This window comes from Pomacea canaliculata, linkage group LG4, assembly GCF_003073045.1.
Source record: "Pomacea canaliculata isolate SZHN2017 linkage group LG4, ASM307304v1, whole genome shotgun sequence".
NCBI classification, from domain to species: domain Eukaryota; kingdom Metazoa; phylum Mollusca; class Gastropoda; order Architaenioglossa; family Ampullariidae; genus Pomacea; species Pomacea canaliculata.
The window spans coordinates 16320818-16342396 of NC_037593.1; the positions used below are offsets into that span (position 1 = coordinate 16320818).

Sequence of the window (21579 nt, forward strand, 5' to 3'; positions counted from 1 at the left end):
TTCGTGAATAATAGTGAAAAAAAAAAAAAAGAAGAAAAAAAACCAAGCCCTCTTTCGCTGAGATCACACATTTCTTTATAATCGAAAGTTACTTTCAGCATCTGCACATATATGTTTGTGCATTTTCCTAATTTTTCGTGAGCCTGGATTGCCATGGAATCCGCGGGGTAAAAAAAGAAATACAATAAAATAAACTCCAAAAAAATAATTCAATAAAAAGAACCCTGACGTGCATAAGCATCTTTGTGCGTTTAAAAAAAACCAGACAGGTTGATTGACTCTGCCAGCGCCAGCCTTTGATCGTTTTTTGATTTGTTGAGATGTTCATAGTAAACACCTGGCCCATTCCACAAAAAAAAAAAAAAAAAAAAAAAAAAAACTACGTAAACTCATGGCTTCCAACAGGGTCACGTGACGCTGTCGGTTAGACTACAACTGACAGTTTTAACGTAGTGCCAGAAGTTTGTAACGTCATCCGTAAATCGCACACAAACATCGCTGTTATCGTTGCCTTACCTTGTAGTCGACAGCCGATGACAGAAAATCTGGATAACGATAGGAGTTTGATGCTGTTGCTACAAAATTGTTTTCCGGCGTGACGTATCCCTTCTTTCTCCTTCTCTCTCCTTCTTTCTCTCTCCTTCTCTCTCTCTATCTCTCTCTCCGAGGCCTGACTGAGTTCGTCTGGCCTTCCTGCTCTACATTTCATTGAATGACCCTCGTTTCTTGACAGTTTTCGACGATCGTGGCGAGGCTTTCACCGAGGGCGGGGTGTGTTGCACTTTCACGAAGAGCTCACCCAGAGGTGGCCAATAATAAAAAAAAGTCAAACTAAAATCTTTCTCTCTCCCTCCACGCTTCCCTCACCCCTATCCTTTCCCCTCACCTTTGTGAGAGAGGGAGGGCGTGTTATCTCAGTATTTTCTGCTAAAACACTAAAACCAGCAATTTTTTTCCATTTCGATTCTCGATGGCGCTTAAATGACTTTTCGATGAGGCAACAGACTGCGGCGACGAGAACGATGTTTGGCAATGGACGAGAGTTATTTTCAGCCACTTCGTCTGGCCATTTACGAGTCAGGGAGGATCGAGGATTCCATAAATTGGGTTCGTTTCTAGACTTTGCACAGACCGCGGCGAAGATCAGATCGCACCAGACGCTTTTAACAAGTTCCGACAGCGTGTCGGGGTGACACGGGTATGTGCTGCCATTTTGGTTTTGTGTGAATTACTCATCAATGAACTGCACAGAGTTTGGACGTCTTCCAGGGCATCTCTGTGCATACTTAAAATCACTCCAACGGTTATTCCGTCCGTGAGACTCACTCATTCTTTCCTTCCTTTCAGTTTATGTCTTGTCTGTCTCCGTGCTTGTCAGTCTGCTCCTTGCACCGAGCATTATCATTCCCGCTTATCATGTGTTCACCCCTTTGTGTGCATGTGAGATAAGCTTTTCTGTTGCGCAGCAAGTCTGCACACGATCCCGTAGTTAGAATGAAAAATGAGGAAAAGGTTACGCTTCGGCCACGTGAAGTTTCAAAGTAAGATTGAAGTGCCCTTTAGAGGGAGAAAAAAAATGAAAAAAATGTTGAAGGCAATGAAGTTGGCACGCATTTTAATTACGAAAGGCTCTCTTGAGCTTAATACGGGTGAACTTTTAAAAAAAGAAAACTCACGAGAAAGTTGTTGTGTTTATTTGGGTCAAATGTTAGATAAGTAAGTTGGAATAGTTGTCAAGTCTCTTACCTGATCATTTGCAATCATTTTTGTGTGTGATGGAGAAAGGTTAACAATATTTTCCTGACAAATACTCACGCACTCACATTGCCTGCTGACCTCACGTGGACACATTTTTAATCTACTACCACCACTACCTGGATGAGCAGTCCCGGGTTCTTCTCTCGTCCATGGGAGACCGTGAACTCTCTCAAAGGCATGCACCCGACCAAGTCATAACCTGCAACTGCTTCTGTCTTTGCAAGAATCTGCTCTGCTACCCGGGTCTGATGGCCACGCCCCTTCCTCTCCCTCCACATCCCCCACCTACATCTTCCCTCCCCTCTTGTCCTACCTTCCTCCAACTCTCGCTTTCTCTCCAGACTTATTGTGTGCGAGCACCGGGATTAAAGTCATAAGGGACAGCTCGCGATTTGCGATCGGCCTTTGACCTCTATGTTAATTGTGAGCGCCTGCTATTTATTACTCTGCTGTATACTGCTTTCGCGCTCTCTCTCTCTCACACACACACAATCTCTTTTTCAAAATGTTTCTGTAAGTCACGGTGGAGAAAGCCTGTTTTCAACTGTTCGCAGTCATTTTTTTTTTTACTTTTTTTTTTAAACTATTGACGCCTCGATTCTCAGTCCTCGGTGTTCAAAACCACCGCCAGCGGCTCTCTACCTGAAATGAACCCACACCCGTTCAAGTATGCCGTCCTTTGTGAAGAACCCCAGACCCTCCTTTACGCTCTCACGTAATGCGACGATGATCGTCTGGAGGACGGGAGCGAAGTCAAAGGAAAAGGGGGGCATTTCACACGACGAGGACTAGGTCTAGGGAAGTAGAGCGTCTGGCCAAAAAAAAAAAAAATAAAAAAAAAAATAAATAAATAAAAAATAAAAAAATGTCCAGACTGCCTGCCTGTACATGTTAACCGTCGTTACCTGGCCAGCCAGGTGTGTACACGCTCCAGTACCTTCTCACGTAACTCCACGGGTAGCAAGCACCGTGAATACCCGAAGCAGCACGGTGAAAACGACTTGGTATTGAAGTCTGCTTTTTTTCACACCTTTGACATGCTTAGATTTTTTTTAAAGTTTTATTTATTTATTTGTTTCGTTTCTAAGGGCTGGTAACTAGCCTAGACGTGCTAACGGATAAGCAATCTAAGTTAATTATATACAGCCCGAAGTGGAAACATTTTGTAAAAAATTATCTTTTCTCGTGTGTTTTAAAATTTATTAATGGATAAAATTATTAGAAATAAAACAGGTTAAGGCATGAATTGACACCTAGAATGTTTACATTAGTGTTGACATGGAATACAAAGTAGAATGGTCTGTAACATTCTTGAGCTGCAACAGAGGTACATGCGTTACATGTAACGCTGTAACTCTACTCAGTATCTCAAGTAATGTCTAATACAACCCTAGGTAACCTCCGTGTAACTATAGAGTGTAGAAAGTACATGTAGGCTATCAGATGATGTCCTTCACCACTGCCTGCCGCCAATCATCACAAGGACTTCCGGTCCAGAGAATTGATGGCCGTGAACTTTGTGTGAGATGTTAGACAAGTTTAGTTGTGTTGGGGGAAAGTAAATGATAAAAACTCAAGAGGTTTCTGTCTGCAATGTTGGCCATGCTTTATTTTCTGTTGCATTCCACCAGCAACACACCCTTCCCAGCCCCCAACTACCCGTGTCCCTTCCTTGCATCTCCCTGATGGTTCTTTTCCTGGAGCTCTGAGAGGAGAAAGTAGTAATGCATGTTGGACACGGGATACAGCAAAACAAGAGATACACGCAAAGAGGTTCCCTCTTCACGACCTCGGGTGGAACAGGTGCAGCAGAGGAGGGTAGAAGGATCTTGGAGGTTCAGACTCCTCCACAAACACCCTGCTCCATCCAACACACTTCTCTTTGTCTCTCTTGTTTCCCCAATAACCCTCCCCACCCCTCCCCTCACACACACGCACACACGTTCACTCTCACGTGCGCACACACCAAATGTAGAGGGCGCTGCTATCGTATGCTTTATTGCCCTTTTACTTCCGATGAGCTGGCATCGTAGCAAAGAGGCGAAGATTTATCAAGTGCCTACAGTCTCGGACGGGTGGGTGGGTGGGTGGGGATGGATAACTGGGTAGTTATGGCGGCAGCATCCAAGGAGTTTTCACCTGTGGGCAGTGGTAGCCATTAATCACGCCGTAAAGTGACGGGACTCCGCGAAGCAGGGCCCCTCGCTTGCTCGGAGTGTGGCGCTCGAGGGCGCCCTGAGACGACTGTTCTTCTTGCGCTACCTGGTGGCTACAACGAGCAGGTGTATATCTGGGCAGTCGGGTAGAACATGAAATAATGTGAAGTAGGAAGCGGTAATGACATGGTGGCATACACCAGAAATTATTAAAGTCAAAGTAAGATTTTGTAAACTATGGCAGAAGCATTCTAACAAAGAATAGTGTATGTTTGTGTGTAAGAGAGTCCGTACGCTTGTGTGTGTGGAAGGAAGGGAAGTGAAGAGCGAGAGAAGGTGGTGTGGACGCAGTCTTGTGTTGTGCGCATGCGTTTGCATTCTGTAAGACTGATTGTCCACAAAATTAAACAGAAGTTTTCGCCCTTCTTGTGTTCTAAAACGTCACGTTCCTGAACCGAGGCTCTTATGTAGGAAGATAAATTGAATTTTTGTGCATGTAGAAAAAATTATTTCTTTTTTGTTTTTTTAAAAAAAACCTGTGCATTCACGCCATACTTCGTTGTTTTCGGTGTTTTTCTCTCAGCTGGCATAACAAACAGAAAAAAAATCATTCACATGATGTTTTATGGGATGCAGATGTATGCTTCCGAGTAACGCCTGTCAAATATTATCATACACGAAATGTTTAGTGACATGGAGGTCCAAGGGTGACAGTTCCTAGTTTTAGGTGATGGCATGCAGGAAAATTAGTTGAAGAAAAGAAAATAAAAAAATTGGGATATTTATTATTTCTCTGTGAGTCTTCTCCCCACATGCACTCTTTGATTGTGGGTTTTGGGGTTTTTTTTTAATCTTTGAAAAAGAAGTAGCGGTTTCATCTCTCATTTTTGACCTCGTGCCACAATAGGTTCCAGACATCTTAATGAAGTTTTATTTATATAGACGACGTCCATATGTTAAATCTGACTTATTTGCTTGTGCAGTCTGTGTGTGTGTGTGGGTGAGGGAGAGAGGAATTCCAGGTAAAATTTCTGATCCCGACCCTCAGCCAGAAACAGGAAGCACGCGGACCCTGACTGCTTTGGCATTGTCTTCCTACCTTGAGTCAGTTTCTTTTGGCCCTCGTCAGCGGCACCTTGCCGCTCTGGAGACTTTTTTTGCCGAGTCCCGTTTGGCGCAATCCTTCTCGCATCGCGTGGCCATGTTTGCCAGCAGGTCGCCCCCAACACCCACCCGACTTCCCACTTCCTCCTCCCCGGCACCACCCGTCTTCCTCTTCCTCCTTCCTCCCCGGCACGCGTGTGTCGACAGGACTGCGCACCCTCGCCGCTACGGGGCCGAGCGAGACACGAGCGATGCGTCCGATGCTCAGTGCAGCGTGCGGCAGAGCAAAGCGACCTGCGTCATGCCGAGAGCTGGCGTCCACGATGCGTCACAGTCTCTTCCACGGGTATCTAGATATCTACCTGTCAGCTGGGTTCAAGAAAAAGTGCACGTCGGTACAAACGCACTTCAAAACTTTTGTAGTCGGAGTGAGACAATGTCAAAATTTTTTTTAAATTTCTTGTCACATCTTTCTTTTTGTTAGTCATTCAAGTTTCGGTGTGCATCAGTCGACAGCGTTGTGTACCCGGGGTGTGCTTCGGATATTGCTTTTGGCATACACCTTCCTCCACCTTTTTTCCCCCTCTTCCCACTGACTGACCAGTCCTTGCCGCTGTTAATGACCATGATCAGGGGAAGTAACGCCTTGTGTGCCCGAGTGCACTCCCCTGTTTCCAAGTCAGGGTCTTGAAGACCTGAAGAACCTTTACACAAGTAGACCCATGGTGTGTAGAGCATAGACTCCTATGACTGTTGCTGGAGGTGAATATCGTTGGAAGTCATAGTCCTTCACAGTTCTATGACGTCATTTACTCATTTTTCAAAATCAAACTGGCCGTTTACCGAAATACATGTTGTGGACTATATGACGTCATACTCCACACACTCCAATTTTTCTGTTCCCATCTTTATAATCTTGCTGCATTGGAAAAAAAAAACCAACCCAGTGAATCGACATGGTGAGCTCAGAGGTTGGCAACCAAATCATCGCAAGAAAAGGTGAGGGAGGGGTCCTTACAGGAGCGCATGGGAAGTTGTTGGCCTCGTCTCTGGTGTTGTTGCGCCTGGTTTGTCGGACTGGATTGATCGTAGTTGAGTCACAGCCGCCCACATTCAACACTGCAGCAATATCCTTTGTTGTTGTGATCTCTTACTCTCTTCGTCTATCTCTGGTTTTCTCTCTCAATGGCATAGTGGTAACTCGTTAACTACCAAGACAGGATCTTGGGTTCGAATCTTGTCTCCCGCACAACTAATTTTTATATTGTATTTTAATTTCTCTTTTTCTCTCTCTCTTTTTTCATTCATGTATTCTATGTAACAAGACTTGATATCTTTTGTTCTACATATCCAAATTTGCGGAGATTGCTGTATACCGTACATCTTCCCAGTGCGATGTGTGGCTGTTCTAGGTGTAACCAGTTCTCATATTATATTTTTAGTATTACTATGTAACACTGTCCAGCACACAACTCTCCACATTACGTAGTTTCCTCTTTGCACTCAGTCACTCGAGGTCGGTAGTGGATGTCAAGCCATATTAGTTTATGTCATACCTGCCAGTGTCACCACCCCATTGGCTGGCTGCTCTTTGCGCATGGGCGTCAATATTTCGCACAGCTGTTTACTGGATTTGGGAACCGTTCTTGTTAACCGCTGCGTAAGCCAGGGGATTAAGGGATAAGAACTGGCCTGGCGCTGTCTGGAAATGACTGTCATATTTAACATCAACCCCCGGGTTAAGATAAGCGCCAGTTTCTGTCCTGTTACACAAATGGTGCTATCAAATATGACTTCTAACATAACATAATAAAACGGTATGGAAGAGGACAAAAGACGAGGAACGGAACGATTTTTTTGTAATATGTCCAAACTTTTGTGCAGATAATAACATTTTCAATACCCACAGACAGAACTGAGGGAAAAACGTTAAGATTCTGACCACAGTGTGATAAGAGTTAATTGCTAAAACCACTCATTGAAACATGGCTTACCTGTTCCCACCAAGCTTTCTGTCTGATTCAAATCTCCTGTCTTATAATTCAATGATTGAATTTATCCTGTCAAGGTAAAGCCAGACGGAGGCGAGACAGCCAGGTCAGACAAGGTTAAGAAATAGATGGGGGAACAGATTCTATAGTCTCAATCATTCCGGTTCAAAATTCCGTTTAAAGAATCAGTCCAGACACACGTGGTTATCCCTGGAAGGTTTTGGTGGTAGTAGATAACCATGGTTTTAGAATCTTTCCATAAAGTTGAATGGTTTTAGAGCATTCGCCATTTTGTGTCTCATAGTCTCGAAGACAGGTCAGGGGTTAAGCGAGCGAATGACTCTGCGACGTAGAATAACCTTTACTGATTGATTACATCCACGAATCTGTAATTAGTAATGCAGCAAATGTCTAATGAATCCATTTAATGTACATTGCAAGTTCAGACACAAGCTCTTTAACCCCAACCCTGTAACTAGTTCATACTTATTGTTCCATCCATCAACGCTTTCCCAGTTCTGTTTTTAAACACATAATCTCAGTGTCGACTGCGATAACAATTATTTTTGTGCCTCGTCATTGAACTACTCTGTAGGCTAACACGCTACGAGTGTCGGGGTCATAGGTTAGGAGGTCGTGATACTGATAGTTACCATGCACTGATTCTCAGACCTTGCGCAGGGTGGCGACTCCCCGCGGGATTTTCCCTCACCACGAAGAATGAAAGAAAGAAACTTTTTACAGACCGGAAACAAGCGTATCAAGGCTCAGTTTTTTTATCGGTGGGTTTGGTCCTGCTGGGGTTAACGAATTTAGGCCGATCGATTGATTAATTACCTTCAAGTGGCACATTTATCATGCCAGAGGGCTCGGTCTACAACAGTCGTTGCCTGACTCTATCTTTCTCTTTCAATTTTAAGTTAGTATTATCTTGTTTTGCCCTTACGAACCTGCTAGTCTAAGCATGGAGGTGTAGAGTGGCTTGATGTCTGTCTGCCAAGACTAACACTTGCGAAGTTCTCCGCTGTTAGTCTCGGCGAGCCTAAACAACGAATGTCACTAAACCGGAAGCTTTGTACACAACTGCCTCGTTTTGGGAGTTAACTGGAAAACATCATCTGCCAGCAGTCCAGTAATGCAAGTTCTTGGTCTAAGCTAAAGAAAAAAAAAAAAAATTGGGCGGAGAGTGAGAGAAAGGGAGAAAGGAGGCAAATTTTTTACTACTTTACATTTTTCTGTCTTTGAACTATTCTGCACCCGTAATCTAGACTTCCCTCCCTTTTCTTGCTAAAGTTTCGTATTAACTCCCTCTGTCCGCCTTTTTGTTGTCTTATTTCGCCCAGGAAGCTATTGGGAGTGAGCTCCCATTGTACTGAAGTGAATGCTTCTACTTCTGGCAAGTTGGCCCCACAGGAGTGTTATGGTCTGGGCACGACTGACAGACAATCGATTTGCAGGTGTCAGGGGATCTTTACGACGCACGTGTAAGCAGCGAGAATACTTACCGGGCTGTCATGTTCAATATGCTTGAAACTTTTGAGACTAACAACTCCTTGGGGATGTGTGAAGGAGTACTCACGCTATCCCCGAGACTGTACTTAGCATATCCCTGTCCTCCCTGTGCTGGAAAGCCACCCGAGCTACTCCTCCCTAACCGTTCTTAATTCAGCAGAAAGCAACATGAAAGTAGACACAGAGGGCGGTTAGAGTTTTGAACTATTTTAGCTTTTCAAAAAGTCTTTTTGGACAAGGTCTTTGCTGAAGGAGAGTTTATAAAATTTTCCTACCCAGGAGCCATAGCTTGTCCACAGATACTTCCAGAAGCGCTCAACAGACTGCTAGAGTACTTTGAAGCACCCATGGTTGTCTGTGTCGCAGACCACGTGACCAGTGTGGGTAGAGGAGGGGTAAAAGTAGTTTCTCTATACCACTCTTTCTGAACTTAGCCTAGCAACCAACCCTCACCCCCTCTTCGTTGCACGATGGTGGTTGCGAGCACAGCTGTCTTGCCAACACGTGATCCGGAAACAGACGGGTGCTGTCTGCAGAAAGCACTGCATCCGGGTAGAATGAGGGGGCGGGGGAGGTTAAACATGAAATTTACAGATTTGAGGTTTGTTGAAGATTGGTCAGGGTTGATAAGATTTTGCAAAGGTCGATGTGGTTTGCTAGGTGTGATCAGGGTTAGTGAGGTTTGTCGATGTTAGGTCAAGTGATTGAGATTTGTTAGGGTGCCATGCATCATGCAGAGTTGTTTCCCTGCTTCTCTCGCATGCTTTTTCAGTTACTTTGTTTGGTGTTGTTTAAAGAGTTTTTACACTTTTCATAGAAGTGCTTCTCTGTAGCCCAAATCAGACAAACCTCCACCAAGTACTGAGAACTCTCCACAAAACCATTCTGAGCAAGAGCGAGACTTGGTTAACTCTCTTTCTTCTGAGTTAACATTTCATTTCATATTAAATGTGGACTTCAACATCACTAAACTTTTATTCTCTGGAGGAAAAAAAATATGCTGCATGGTTCGGATGCCAGACATCAGACCTTTAGAAAAATCATCCATCTGTACGTGTGGAGCTAAGTTTGATAGGTATGTGGTGATGAATTAGACAACGGAGATACCCAGATACCCGCTACAGTTTGCTGTAATTTAATTAGTCCTGGAGGAGGAGATAATTTCTCAGATGCCTGTTTGCGTGACTCTGCGTGTGGTGTGGCGATCTGTGTGAGTGTGTTCCTTTCCCATTTTACATAAACATTAACCCCTCAAAAAATGGGGACACGACTTCATTTAGCATATCTTTACAACATAAAAGCACTTGCAACCCATCTTTTGGAAAAGCAGAGAGAGAAAGAGGAGGAGGGGGAAACTTTTGATTCCAGCTTTCAGTGTGTTAATCTTATCTTCCAAAGTTTAGCCTTTATACTTGATGGAAATGCAATGGCTGGAAGGTTAAGAAATGTTTATTCTGGGGAGAAAGAATGTCCTTTGATGGTGGTCATGACTCCAAAGAAGACGATCTCCATCCACTTTACATCCAATAATGCACCGACAGAAATCTTGTCTTGATTCGTGGAAGGTCCAGGACAATGCTCATGGAAATAAATAAATAAATAAATAAATAAATGTGTAAGGGAGTAAATTGGCCATGTTCCTTTTGAGAACCATCGAGCTCAAGCCCATAGACTCTAGAACTTTCCACAATCCTTTGGAAGGTGCGGGAATGACATGAGATCCTGTTCTTGCCCCGGGTGTCTGGCAGGGGACGCGTCTTGATACACGACCCTCGCGCTCCCAGCTGACATGTAAAGCCTTCCGCCACCTGATTTAGTTTCGCCTTCACTACAACCACTCCATTAGCTTTTCTTGGATCATATTAGACACAGTTAAAGCTTTTCTCTGTCAATGTCCAAGCGGAATAAAAATTCACTTTTTTCAGGTGGCAGTTTTAGCCTTGTTCCCAGAGAAGAAATGGGGGTAACTTTTATGTGTCCTGGTTAATTGACCTTAAAATGGGGGACCTCCCTTCAACAGGAGTTTGCCTATAGAGTTGTACAGCCGCTGGTTGGTGCCTCTTGTTTGAGTTTTCCTTTCTGTGATTCATTGCCACTTAAAAAAGAAATGGGATATTTTAGGCGTACTCAATATTATAGGGAGGAAAGTGGAACCCGGATATGACCAACTATCAACAAACATTTTTTATACTTTAGACATCGGATACAGCAAACAAACAAATAAAAAATATATTACAATTTGTCGATTTTTATGCAATCTGTCTTCCTTAACCTTCCTAGTAATTTTATTTTTTCCTAACACGACTATCTTTGCTGAAACTTGTTACAGATTATGTAGTCCCTTCGGTAAGGATGCTTGGCGAAACTGTGTTCTCATTGGTTGATAAAATGTGAGCATTTTTTCCATCTCCTTGATACTTGGACCAATCGGTGAGGAATTGCTCTCATCTTTATACCACTCACTACCCTCTACTCAGCACTTAGGGTACTTTTAAACAAAAAGTGCATTTCATTTTCCAAAGCTATTCTAGAGTGGATGGGGAGATAGCGAGGCAAGGCCACTTCAGCAATTTGTCGGAGCCTGGGTGGATAGGGGATGCTAGTCTGAAGCAGCCACGAGTGCAAACACTGGAACCGGTCAGTCTATGATCGTCATGGCCATGATGGAGTGGTCGAGATGTACACATTGCTGTGATGGGGTGATTTTTTTCGCCCTGTAGTTGCCCAGCCTTTTGATTAGGGGTTGGAGAGGGAGAAAACTGGTCATGCGCGGTGGTAGTCTTAGGCTGCTCTGCAGAATTACCTCCTCTTGAACAGATGGTTTCTCTCCTGCCGGCAGGTTCGCGTGCACTCGCCTAGATGCTTATGAACCAGGAAGGAAAGTTTGCATTGTGATTTCCTCCATGTTTGTAAACAGGCGCCGAAGCTTTGCGCGGCGTTTGGTACACACAAACTTTCAGTCTGGAAACTCTTGGAATGGCTTTTTGATGCCATGAATCTCTGTCGCGGCCTTCATCTGGGAGAATGTACACGATTTTGAAGGCGGGAGGGAAAAATTAACTTCAGGGACTGGTCCAGAAGCAAAGAATTCTCGCATGTGTAGGTAGTAACTAAACTAAATCTTAGCTCATTGCATGGACGTGACACAATGTCAATGATCGACTGAAAGTCTGGGCAAGCTTTTTCGTTCCATTGGCATTCTGGTTGAAGGTAAAAAACATTTTTAAAAAACAGTAGATATATATCTTATGCAAGAGTAATCTCCCTGCTGAGATCACGAACATGCGAACGTCCATTCACACAGGAAAACTCCAGCAGAGGAACTTAAGGAGATGTCGACCACCTAGAGAGGAGGTTAACAAAAAATTTTAAAAAATAGGAAAGGGGGGGAGGGAACCTTGTGTGGAATTTTTTGGTGGGTTGAGAGGAGGTAGTGGTTAAAAAGCCAGACATCACACCGGAAACAGTGCGACGCCGATGTTCTATTCCCCAACCTCACCTCCACCAACCAGCCTCCATGGCACGTGCTCATGTTCGTCCTACTCCAGACTTTCTGTATCTTTTACACGAGCCAGTGAAGCAATGAAAACACGAAATATTCAGTTTCTTTCATTCGCGTCTTCTCGCCCCCTCAACGCACGCGCTCCCTTTTCCCCTTTCACGTGCACACACACCCGACTGCCTGTTCCCGGGTAGGTGAGACCGTCTGGTCCGTTTCACGATAGGTGATCAATAATGGATGTTCGTTGGAGGCAGCCATTTTCTGTGGGGAATCGATGGGGAATGGCGGTGCATCTGATCAGAAACGTAGACATGGGGGGATGAGGAGGATTGTGTCTACCTGAGACAGACGATGGTAAAGCACAACCTAACCTTTTTCGTCGATACCCTCGTCTCGAAGACAATCGCAAGGTAGGCGATGAGAAAGGAGACAACTCTGATTGAGGGAGGGAGAAGGCGGATTGACCTGCTTATCGAGTTTTTCTCTCGTGACATTTGACCCGGAAGGACTTAGCCTGTAACATACGTGCTACTGTCTCCTAACCTGATGATATGGGGGCGTTTGTGTGGGAGTACGTGTGTGTGTGAGAGGTGAGAGGTCAAAGCTAATTTAGCGAACATGTTTACTTCCTCTTACCCTCGTTTATTGACCATACCTGTCCGTGCTTTCAGGCCGGGTGCTTAGTGGGGTGGGGTGTGTGTGATAGAGTTGGGGGGATGCGTGCCGTGGAAACCTGAGGTAACAGAGAGAGGGGAAGGCAACATGGCTGCATCAAGCCAGCCGACATAGTCTTGCCAATCTTTAGAATTTTTTTCCCCGCTAGAGTTACCTTCTCTTGCCAAAAGGTGTTCGTGTAAACACGCAAGTCGGGCCATCAAAAGATCCGACGACGGCGAACACCTGGGTTATCGTTTGAACACACAAGGGGAGGGAAGTGCAGTCTCACTCCAGCAGTAGTCTTTGAAACTTGGAAGGGTTTCGTGGTTGGGGCGGTGGAAGCGAGATCAGACGTCTTGAATAAAAACTGTGGATGTGTATCTATCTCTCTGTGGTCCTCTACACCTTCTGCACGGCAGCATGCTCATGCCTATGTAATGGAGACCGTTACTGTATATTCCTTTTTGCATTTCGTGAGAAGAATCCTCTCATTTTTCTCTCGTTCCGAGTTTGCGTCCATTTCTTTTAAACCTCTAATGACTTTGCTTCCTTTCTTAGCTACACGTGCCACGCTTGATCCGATTATATATAATTCACAGATTAAAAAACATTTTTATTTATATTAAGTTTTATTATTTTTTATTCCAAAAATGTATGGATACAATAAAAGGAGTTACTTGAGGTTAATACGCAACATGTGCCAAATGTTTCGTCTTCTTTTTTCCCTTATGGTCATTCGTGTGCACTTTTTCGCTGAATTATTTCCCTTTCCGGAAGTGGACGACGTGGAGGTAATTGCCTTGTGTCGGATGCCGACTCTCGTAGAAGCTGCTCGATAAATCTGTCCTTCTCCACGCGGAAGGGCGGCTGACACAAGCCACTCCAGTATAGGTAATGAGGTCGCAAGTAGAGGAATTAACACCCACAACATCTGCAGCTTTTCACGACGAAGATTTTAAAGCTTGCGCGCGCCTGTAGATAGACATTAATACAACAACATACCGTACCTCCAAATTCCCGAACCACTTCTCTTGAAAAACGTGAAGTCTGTAACAGATGGACAGAAACGATCCCCCAACGTACAAACAACCGCCTTTTCAAGATCGTTTTCAAGAGGCGCTGAATTCTACTCTACGTCACGATGGGGCTGGGGTACGAGTGCTACATCGTCTGATCAACACCTGATGTTTATTTCTTTCTTCTTGAATGTGTTGCTGTCGAACAGACTGAACGTGGCGAAGAGTTAATTTCCTCCCCTGGCGAAGTGAAAGCGCGAACGTTTGCTCTGAGGAGATTATATGTTAAAGGGGCACTTGAATGAAAAATAAATTTTAAAATAGTTGGGTTTTCTGCATTATGAGAGGATAATTACCAAACTGTGTAAGATCTCACGAGCGTTTCGGAACAAGATCTTAATGGTAATTCCGGTGACGTCACTGGGTAGTTTTGGCATGGTGGCAACGGTTTTTTTTTTTTTTCGAAACTGCGACATCAACTGCGCAGGTTCGTTACTAGCGAATGCACGGGACATGTTTTGTTAACCTGTGAGCAACTTTGACTCGGGTTTCCTGCAAAAGTAAGGTTTGGGATTAGGTGGCCGCTGCAAAGGGTTTATCCAAATATTTGAAGGCGTTTCTGGGATTTTAGTCATGTCAGGCAAAGGTGAGGTTCTTCCCAGGTTGTTACCAACAACAAAAAATGTTTCTGAGCCGTTGGCTGGACACACACAAATACCTCGAGCTACAGTCTTCATGTTGAATCTTTTTAATATGGCGAACATCAGCCAGAAACAAAGACCAACGAAGAGAGAGATAGAAAGGGTGTGTGAGAGAGAGAAAGGGGAACCGGGTCACGACCTATAACTGTCATAATCGCGAAGATCTTTTGTAAGGTTTAGTGATGTTTGCTACGGAAAAACACTTGAATGAGATAGCAAGCAACTTGAGCTCGCTGTAGATGTATTTTTAATTGTTCATGTTTACGACAGCCTGCTGGGTCTTCTCCGGGCCCGAGTCTTCTCCCAGATTAAAAATTATTTCAGATACAGCGGTAAGACGTTTCCTACATTTCTTTGAAGATCTCCTGTCTTGACAAGGTTTGATAGAACATGTTTTGACTGATTCTACTCTTCCTCCACTTTTGCAGTCTTTCTCTCTCTCTCCCTGGTTCGGTGTAGGGACTCTGCATCTGCGCTTGACAGTCTAGGGGCTGAGGAGGGAGTTCCGATAAACCAGCCCGGCCTGGTATCATGGGTTCTGACATCTTTGTGTTGCTATTTTTACAAATATTTTGAGGCAGCAGCGATATTTAAGCCAAGGAGAAGGTCTGGAATTGTTAATGGAAAAACAAACGTTGAAAGAGATCGGTTTTTTATTTTTATGAGTGCGTGAGTCCGCGGAGCTTCGCGCCACTTGGAGTGGGTCACGTCTGATGGCGATAAGCAGTTGATGTTGGTTTCTTTGCAAATGTAACGAAAATCAGACAAAAAAAAAAACGATTTTGAGAAAGTTTTGCATGTGAGAAGGTGAGAGAAAACTTGTCTTCGTGTAAATGTTGCATGCTTTTTTTTTTTTTTTTTTTTTGGTGGTCAGCGGGATGGCAACTAAAATCCGTATAATTCGCGAAATGGAGGCTCTTACCTCCTTAAATTAACTGAGAAGCCTTGTAAATACGCCCACCATCACAAAAAAATGAAGACGGAGATTATTTTCCTGTGCGAAGCTCTTTCCTGCTGATCCCTCCCTAGGGTTTTTTATTTTCTTGTCTCGTGTTATACCTGTAATCTTTCTGTGATAAAAATAGCATATGACGTTAGGGGCTTACGCAATCAGGGCTGCCGCGTGCTTAACTGACATAACGGTCACCACCATCTGCAAGTCTCGCACAAATCACACGAGACAGGCGAGATTTCTGGAGATAAAAATAGGGAGGAGTCACAACCATTTAAATGTGATTATAATCTGCTGCCTTGTCGGCGGCCATGTTTACCGAGTCTGGAGAAGAAGGGAGGGAAGGGAGAAGGAGGAGGAGATCAGAACGAGGTCGAAGGAACACTCTAGTTAAAGTGCCAACACTTTTGACACAACTGTTCGATAGCTTTGAAACCCTGGCGAGATTTATGAAGCACTTTTGATCCTTTGATTGTGCGAGCAGTGTTTCGCGGGGTCTGAAATATCTGGTAGTTGTCTCGAATGAAGTGACCTACATGAACTTCTTGGACATTTATCTTGAGCAGACCAGCGTGTCCTCGACACTGCTCGGGTAGATAGATGTAAGACGATTGCACGATCCTTTAAAGCTGTTATTTTCTGATTCACGTGGTGTTAATAGCCTACGATACCAGATAAGTGCATGTTCTTGGAGACAAGCGGCGGATTGTGGCGGTTCGAATCCAGTAGGTAGCGAGACGTTGTCTGAGGTACACAGGACCACAGAGCTCAATGGGTCCACATCAATCCCCCTTACTCCACTCTATCCCCCGCCGCCACCTGTCGTGTTGTTCGTGCTTGCTGTGTTGATTAGATTCTTTGATAACTGCCGGGACAGTTAATTTATAGCGATCGAACTTTTTGAAGCTGGTTGTGATTTATGTCGAGGAGCACATTTAAAAAATTATTTGCTTCCTTGAAGCAGCAGTAGCAACTAGGGCTAAAAATAGTTCAACACTTTCAACATCGTACAGATCTTGTTGGGGTAGGCGGGTACCTGTTACCGTGCATGGGATCAAATTGAGCAAAATTCTAATTACTCCCCCGAAACAAATACAGATATAACAGTTATGTCACTGTTAGCAAACTATTGACTATTGTGTTAACTAATAAAGAACAGTTAGCGGTCAACTAGGACTATCTCGGGGTACTTGCTATCAGTCATGTCCCTCCGTGTGCTTCCTTTCTCAGACTCTAGTCTCACAATGGCATTCACAGGGTGGCAATAAAAATGCCGAGTAGGTACAGACCCTCACTTGGGACTCGAAAAAAATGGACGCTTTCAGGCCTTCTTATCATTTCATAAATTATCAATAGGACCAGGTGTCTTTTTCCATCATCACCACAGCCACCAGCACCAGCTCGCCACCCTTGACACGGCGCCTCCTTGTGGCCTGCACACACACACACCATCCCGAGGACCGCTCAGAACCTTTGTCCATCGAGACAAGCGACGGAGTTCTTCACGCATCTGGAAGGCAGATAATGAAATGGCAAAGGAAGATGACTGTTGATAAGGCGAGGACCGTGCCGCTAGGGAGAAAGATATGGCAAGGCTCGAGGATTAAATAAGACGAAAGGTCAAAGGTGAAAATGAAAACGTTCACCAGCGGGCGATAGGGTGTGATAGCCAGACTGAAATACCGAGGCTTCTGAAGGGCAGAAGTCGGAGGAGAAGATGGCTGACAGTGAGGCGGAAGGAGAAGACCTCGAGGAGCGGAAAGAAACCTTAGAAAACAGAAGGATACGTGGAAGGAAAATGTGGCAGGGGAGACGACTGCCCAACTAATGTGTTACATCTGAGCGAGTGTGAGGGTATAGCTGTTGCCCCTCCCGATTTCGCACCCGATTCAGCCAAACTACTTCAAAGTCTTGTTGCCATGTTGTTGGTTCCTACGTGAACCGTAGCACGACGTAGTTGCCAGAGCGTGGATTCAGAAATTTAAAAAATATTAAAAAATGTAAAATAAAAAAGTATGAACATGAACAGGAAATCGGCAACGGACGTTAGCAGAACTGGAAACGGTAAGCCAAAGCAACCCATGTTTAGGTGGAAAAAAGTTTTTTTAAAAGATGGTGCGGGGGAAAGGAAGGGGACAAAAAGAGGAGGGAGGAGGGATTGGGGGCAGGGGACTGGAGTGGCAGATGAGGCGAGGGAGGGGTGGCGTGGCGAGAGATGTGCAAGACAGTTTGAGCTAATTCTGCTGCCAGGTGCTCCCATCTCCACAACAGCCCGCAGAGAAAGGCCTCGCGTGCCGCTGGAAACCAGGCGAATGGGTAAAATCCCAGTCCCAGAATTCCAGACTCAAGATGAAAGAAAGTCAATACAGAAAAACCTGAGGTACGAAAGACTTTGTTTGCGAGGAGTGTGTGTGTGCGTGCGATGGGGGTTGATGGGTGGGGGACGGGTGGATCAAGGGGTGCGGAGGGTTGTGGTGGTGTGTTTTCTGTTCTCTGCTCGCGGTGCTGTTTCTTTGTCGCTGTATGACAGCTCTAGCCCTTCTCCAGTTTGGATAGGGGGGATGAGAGGGAGGAGGGAACCAGAACAGGCCAGAAGCCAAACAACTCCCGGGGAAAGAAGGAAACCTGGACCCGCAGTTTTGGAAAGCCAGATCTGTTCGGATTTCCGACCCCCAAGATCGAGAACCTGGGAACCTTTGCCCACAGCCTCTATTTTTTTTTTTTACTTGCAAGAACAACGGTGATGAATAAGTATGATGGTGACGTGGCCAGTCGTTTTCTGCGCATGTTCATTGGTCAGTTTTGAACCGAGCGGTCCGCGATAGCGCAAGGATATTCGTACATCTGAGTCCACTTCACAAGGGCTGAGGGGTTTTATCTATCAGGCACATGTCTTGTGTGTGGTTGAACAGGGAGTGGGAGTATGAAAGTCACGTGGACGAGGGATTGTCTTCGTTGCTTCCCCCAGCTGTTTCCTGAGATTAGGGTCAGTCAACAAATGAATTACAATAGAAGACGGAAAGCTCCTTATACGCCCCAGCAAAGCCCCACGATCTGGCAAAACAAATAAATAAACAAACTGTTGACGACTTGCTTCGTCTGAATCCATCAACGACTTACCCGTAAAACGATCCGGCAAAGTCTTATATATGTTCCCACACGGTGAGATGAGACAGCTCCACCGATTACTATACCGGTTCCGGTAGATCACCCTCGCCCCACACCCACAACCCACCCACAAACTACCCCACAACCTTGCAAACACGCGCGTACCTCCCCCACCCGCACACGATGACCCAGTGCACGAGCAGCAAAGATGCTGGCAGCTGGTCGCGAGAACGAGGCTGAAAATTTATCAGATGCAAGGTTCCGCGTGTCGGCCCACTTCAGACAGTGAGAGTTCAGACATCAGCCGGGAGGCTGGGGCGAAGCCTTTTTTATTTATTTTTATTTTTTGGACGGAGGATAGGTAGTTAGTGACAGATGGGTGGGTGGGTAGATCGCATGGAGTCGAGGAAACGGGAGGCTGGGTGGGTAGATCGCATGGAGTGGAGAAATGGGAGGCTGGGTGTCGGGAGGTAGGAGGGTGGGAGCCGTGAAGAATTAGCCCACTTGCGAGCGGAATAGCCGAGTCATGTTCGAAATTCGTTGCCGGCCTCACGCGGTGCCAGATACGCTGACAAGTTGTAGAACGAGATGAAATTGTAGAGTTTAATTTTCCTCCTGCGGGTAGATCAGCGGCGACCGCCGGCGCGCGGCGCTGTTGAAACGGGGTGTGCGGGGTGGAGTGATGGAGGGAGGCTGGGACGGCTTAATTCATTCCTTGCTTTCCCCTGGATTCCTGCAACCCCGTTAATAAACACGCTAATGACTGGCGCAAGAGAAGCGAACATAAGGCTTTTAGTCTTTGTTTGTCCTTCTCCTTCATTTTATTGTTCTTCTTTTCTTTATAATTTTTTCGATACATAATTTATATTTCAATCCTTTCAGCAACAAAAATTTGTTTGGGGTGTCAACTTCTGGAAGTAATAAACTTGAGAACTGTTTAACCTTTGTCTGACAGCCTACAAGACTGACAAAGACCCCGGATGGATGCACCCGAGAGGTTCTGGCCCTACCCCGCTCTTTGGACACGGAGAAATGCACGCACGCGCACGCACGCACACACAATGAGCGAAGAACACTGGCTGAAATATTTCACTCACAGTTGGCGATTGTCGATGGATAGCAACGATAGTCGTGTCAACGATGGAGATTTAACTGTCTTCTACTGTCAGAGACTGGAGCACCTCTGCACCGCCATGTTTATCACACCTGTCTAATTTCCACTGCTGCCACAGAGAGCTGTTCCTCCACGGATAAGATGTAGTCCTCATTCTCCCTCTTCCGTCTCTCTCTCCATATACTGTCCTGAGTACTATAGACAAGTACACAAACGATCTTTATCTTGTAAATAAATACGCAAACTGATAATAACATCAACAGCAATCTATCTATTAAACTTTCAAAGCTAAAAAGAAATCATTCATTCAGTTCACAGACATCAATGGACAAACAGAAGAAAAAAAAACAAACAAAAGTGCTGGACAACGTCTGTATATCGGGGTCAGGGGTCAGCGGACCTAGCTCGTTGGTTTCCGCAGTCAGAAACAGGGTTTGTGCCCCTAGGGTTCCTGTTGGCGCCTTGCTATCTCCGTCCCTGCGGTCTGGTAGTTGTCTTTTGTCTTCCGGCATAATCTGGTGTGTCTGGGTGCGCTGGGATGGAGGAGGTTGCTCGCTGTTTCCTGCATGCTGGCGTTCTGCCGCACCTGCTGCTCGACTGCCAAACTCTTTGTACTTTTCTGTGCTAACATTGTAGGTCACGAGCATCACACACAGAAACAGGCCAGCCTGTGGTACATCCTGACTTATACTCTCTTGGGTTGAAAGTGATTTGACGAACAGGTGATGGCGTTTGGGAAACAAAATATTGTATACGATGTCCACTCAGTCAAAGCATAAGTCATCAGATTAGAGTTGATGTCAAACTCTTATTACAATCTTATTGTAAAAACCAGTTCATCACCTGTCTTCAGATTGTAAAAGCCTCTGAAGTAGCAGACAGAAGCGGCAATTCTAGAAAGCGTTGTTGCCTTTTGGATTCTAATTTTTCTAGAAATTTGCATGACTGAAATTTTACTGGTTAAATTTTCATGAAAAAAAAAAATGTGATTGAGAACGAAAATTTATTCACAGTTTTCTTGTTTTTGTTTCTTTCTCTCTTTGTTTCATTACTATTATTATTTATTTTTATTTTTATTTATTTTTTTTTTTTTTGTTTATGTGTGCGTCTTTTCTTTCATTAACTTAACCGCCTCAAAAATGTCGCTAATACCATATCGCACTCTCCATATTTTTCAGATATCCCCAGTATATCTACCCGTCCGCTACCTGGCCACCCCAGGGATGCTGGCTGCCATCCCCACTCGCCGCTGTCTCCGTCTGCTGCCAGCACCACTGCGCAGTACATCGACTACTCGTCCGCCTACGCCACCAGCCAGTTCGCCACCAGCGGCTTTGACGCCTTCTCGCCCTACACGACGACAGCGGCGGCCACCGGGTACGGGGTACCCGCCGCCTACACCTACGCCATGCCCCAGCAACTGGCGGCCACGGGGGCCAGCCACTTCACCCACTACCAACCGCAGCAGATCCAGGAGCGCATGCAGTGAGGATGCTCCGAGCGAGGAATGCGTCTCGGAAAAAGATCGGAAGTTGGGATGGAGGGGTCTTGATGATGAAAAAACAACATCAACACCAACAGCAGCAAGATACAGCAGCAGCAGCAACAACAACTTAAAGAACAATGAGTGCAACCATAACAACAACAGGATATTTTTAATGGGTTACTGGTCCAGCATCAGGGTGGATTTCTGGTTCTGCTTAGCGTCTCCTGACTCTAAATTTTTTTTCTCTTTTTTTGCTCGGTCCGGTTGACGCTGATTTCCGGTTCCGGTGATGGAAAAGACACCCTGCTTGGACTTACAGGATTTCCCCTTTTGACCCCTCTTTTTTTTTCAGTTTCGTTTAGCGGTGGGCGTAGCGCGACGTGAGTAGTGACCCCGACTACGTCGATGGGTTTTAACTTCTGCACCGCTGACTGGCGACACCGGAAGCCACGCAGAGCTGCGCGCGCATGTTGTATAATCTGACTGTCGAGCCTGTCTGCTACTGTCTTGTCTGCATATATA

General features: G+C 45.2%; 1 protein-coding gene across 1 annotated transcript in view; it reads left to right on the forward strand.

The window, feature by feature from the left end:
• LOC112561647 (RNA-binding protein 24-B-like) overlaps positions 1-21126 on the forward strand; it is a 62273-nt gene extending 41147 nt beyond the window's left edge. The window contains 2 exon segments of the mRNA XM_025234237.1: positions 20750-20806; positions 20808-21126. Of these exon segments, the coding sequence (XP_025090022.1) occupies positions 20750-20806; positions 20808-21060 (310 nt within the window). The 3' untranslated portion in view covers positions 21061-21126.
• Positions 21127-21579: the final 453 nt, after the last annotated feature.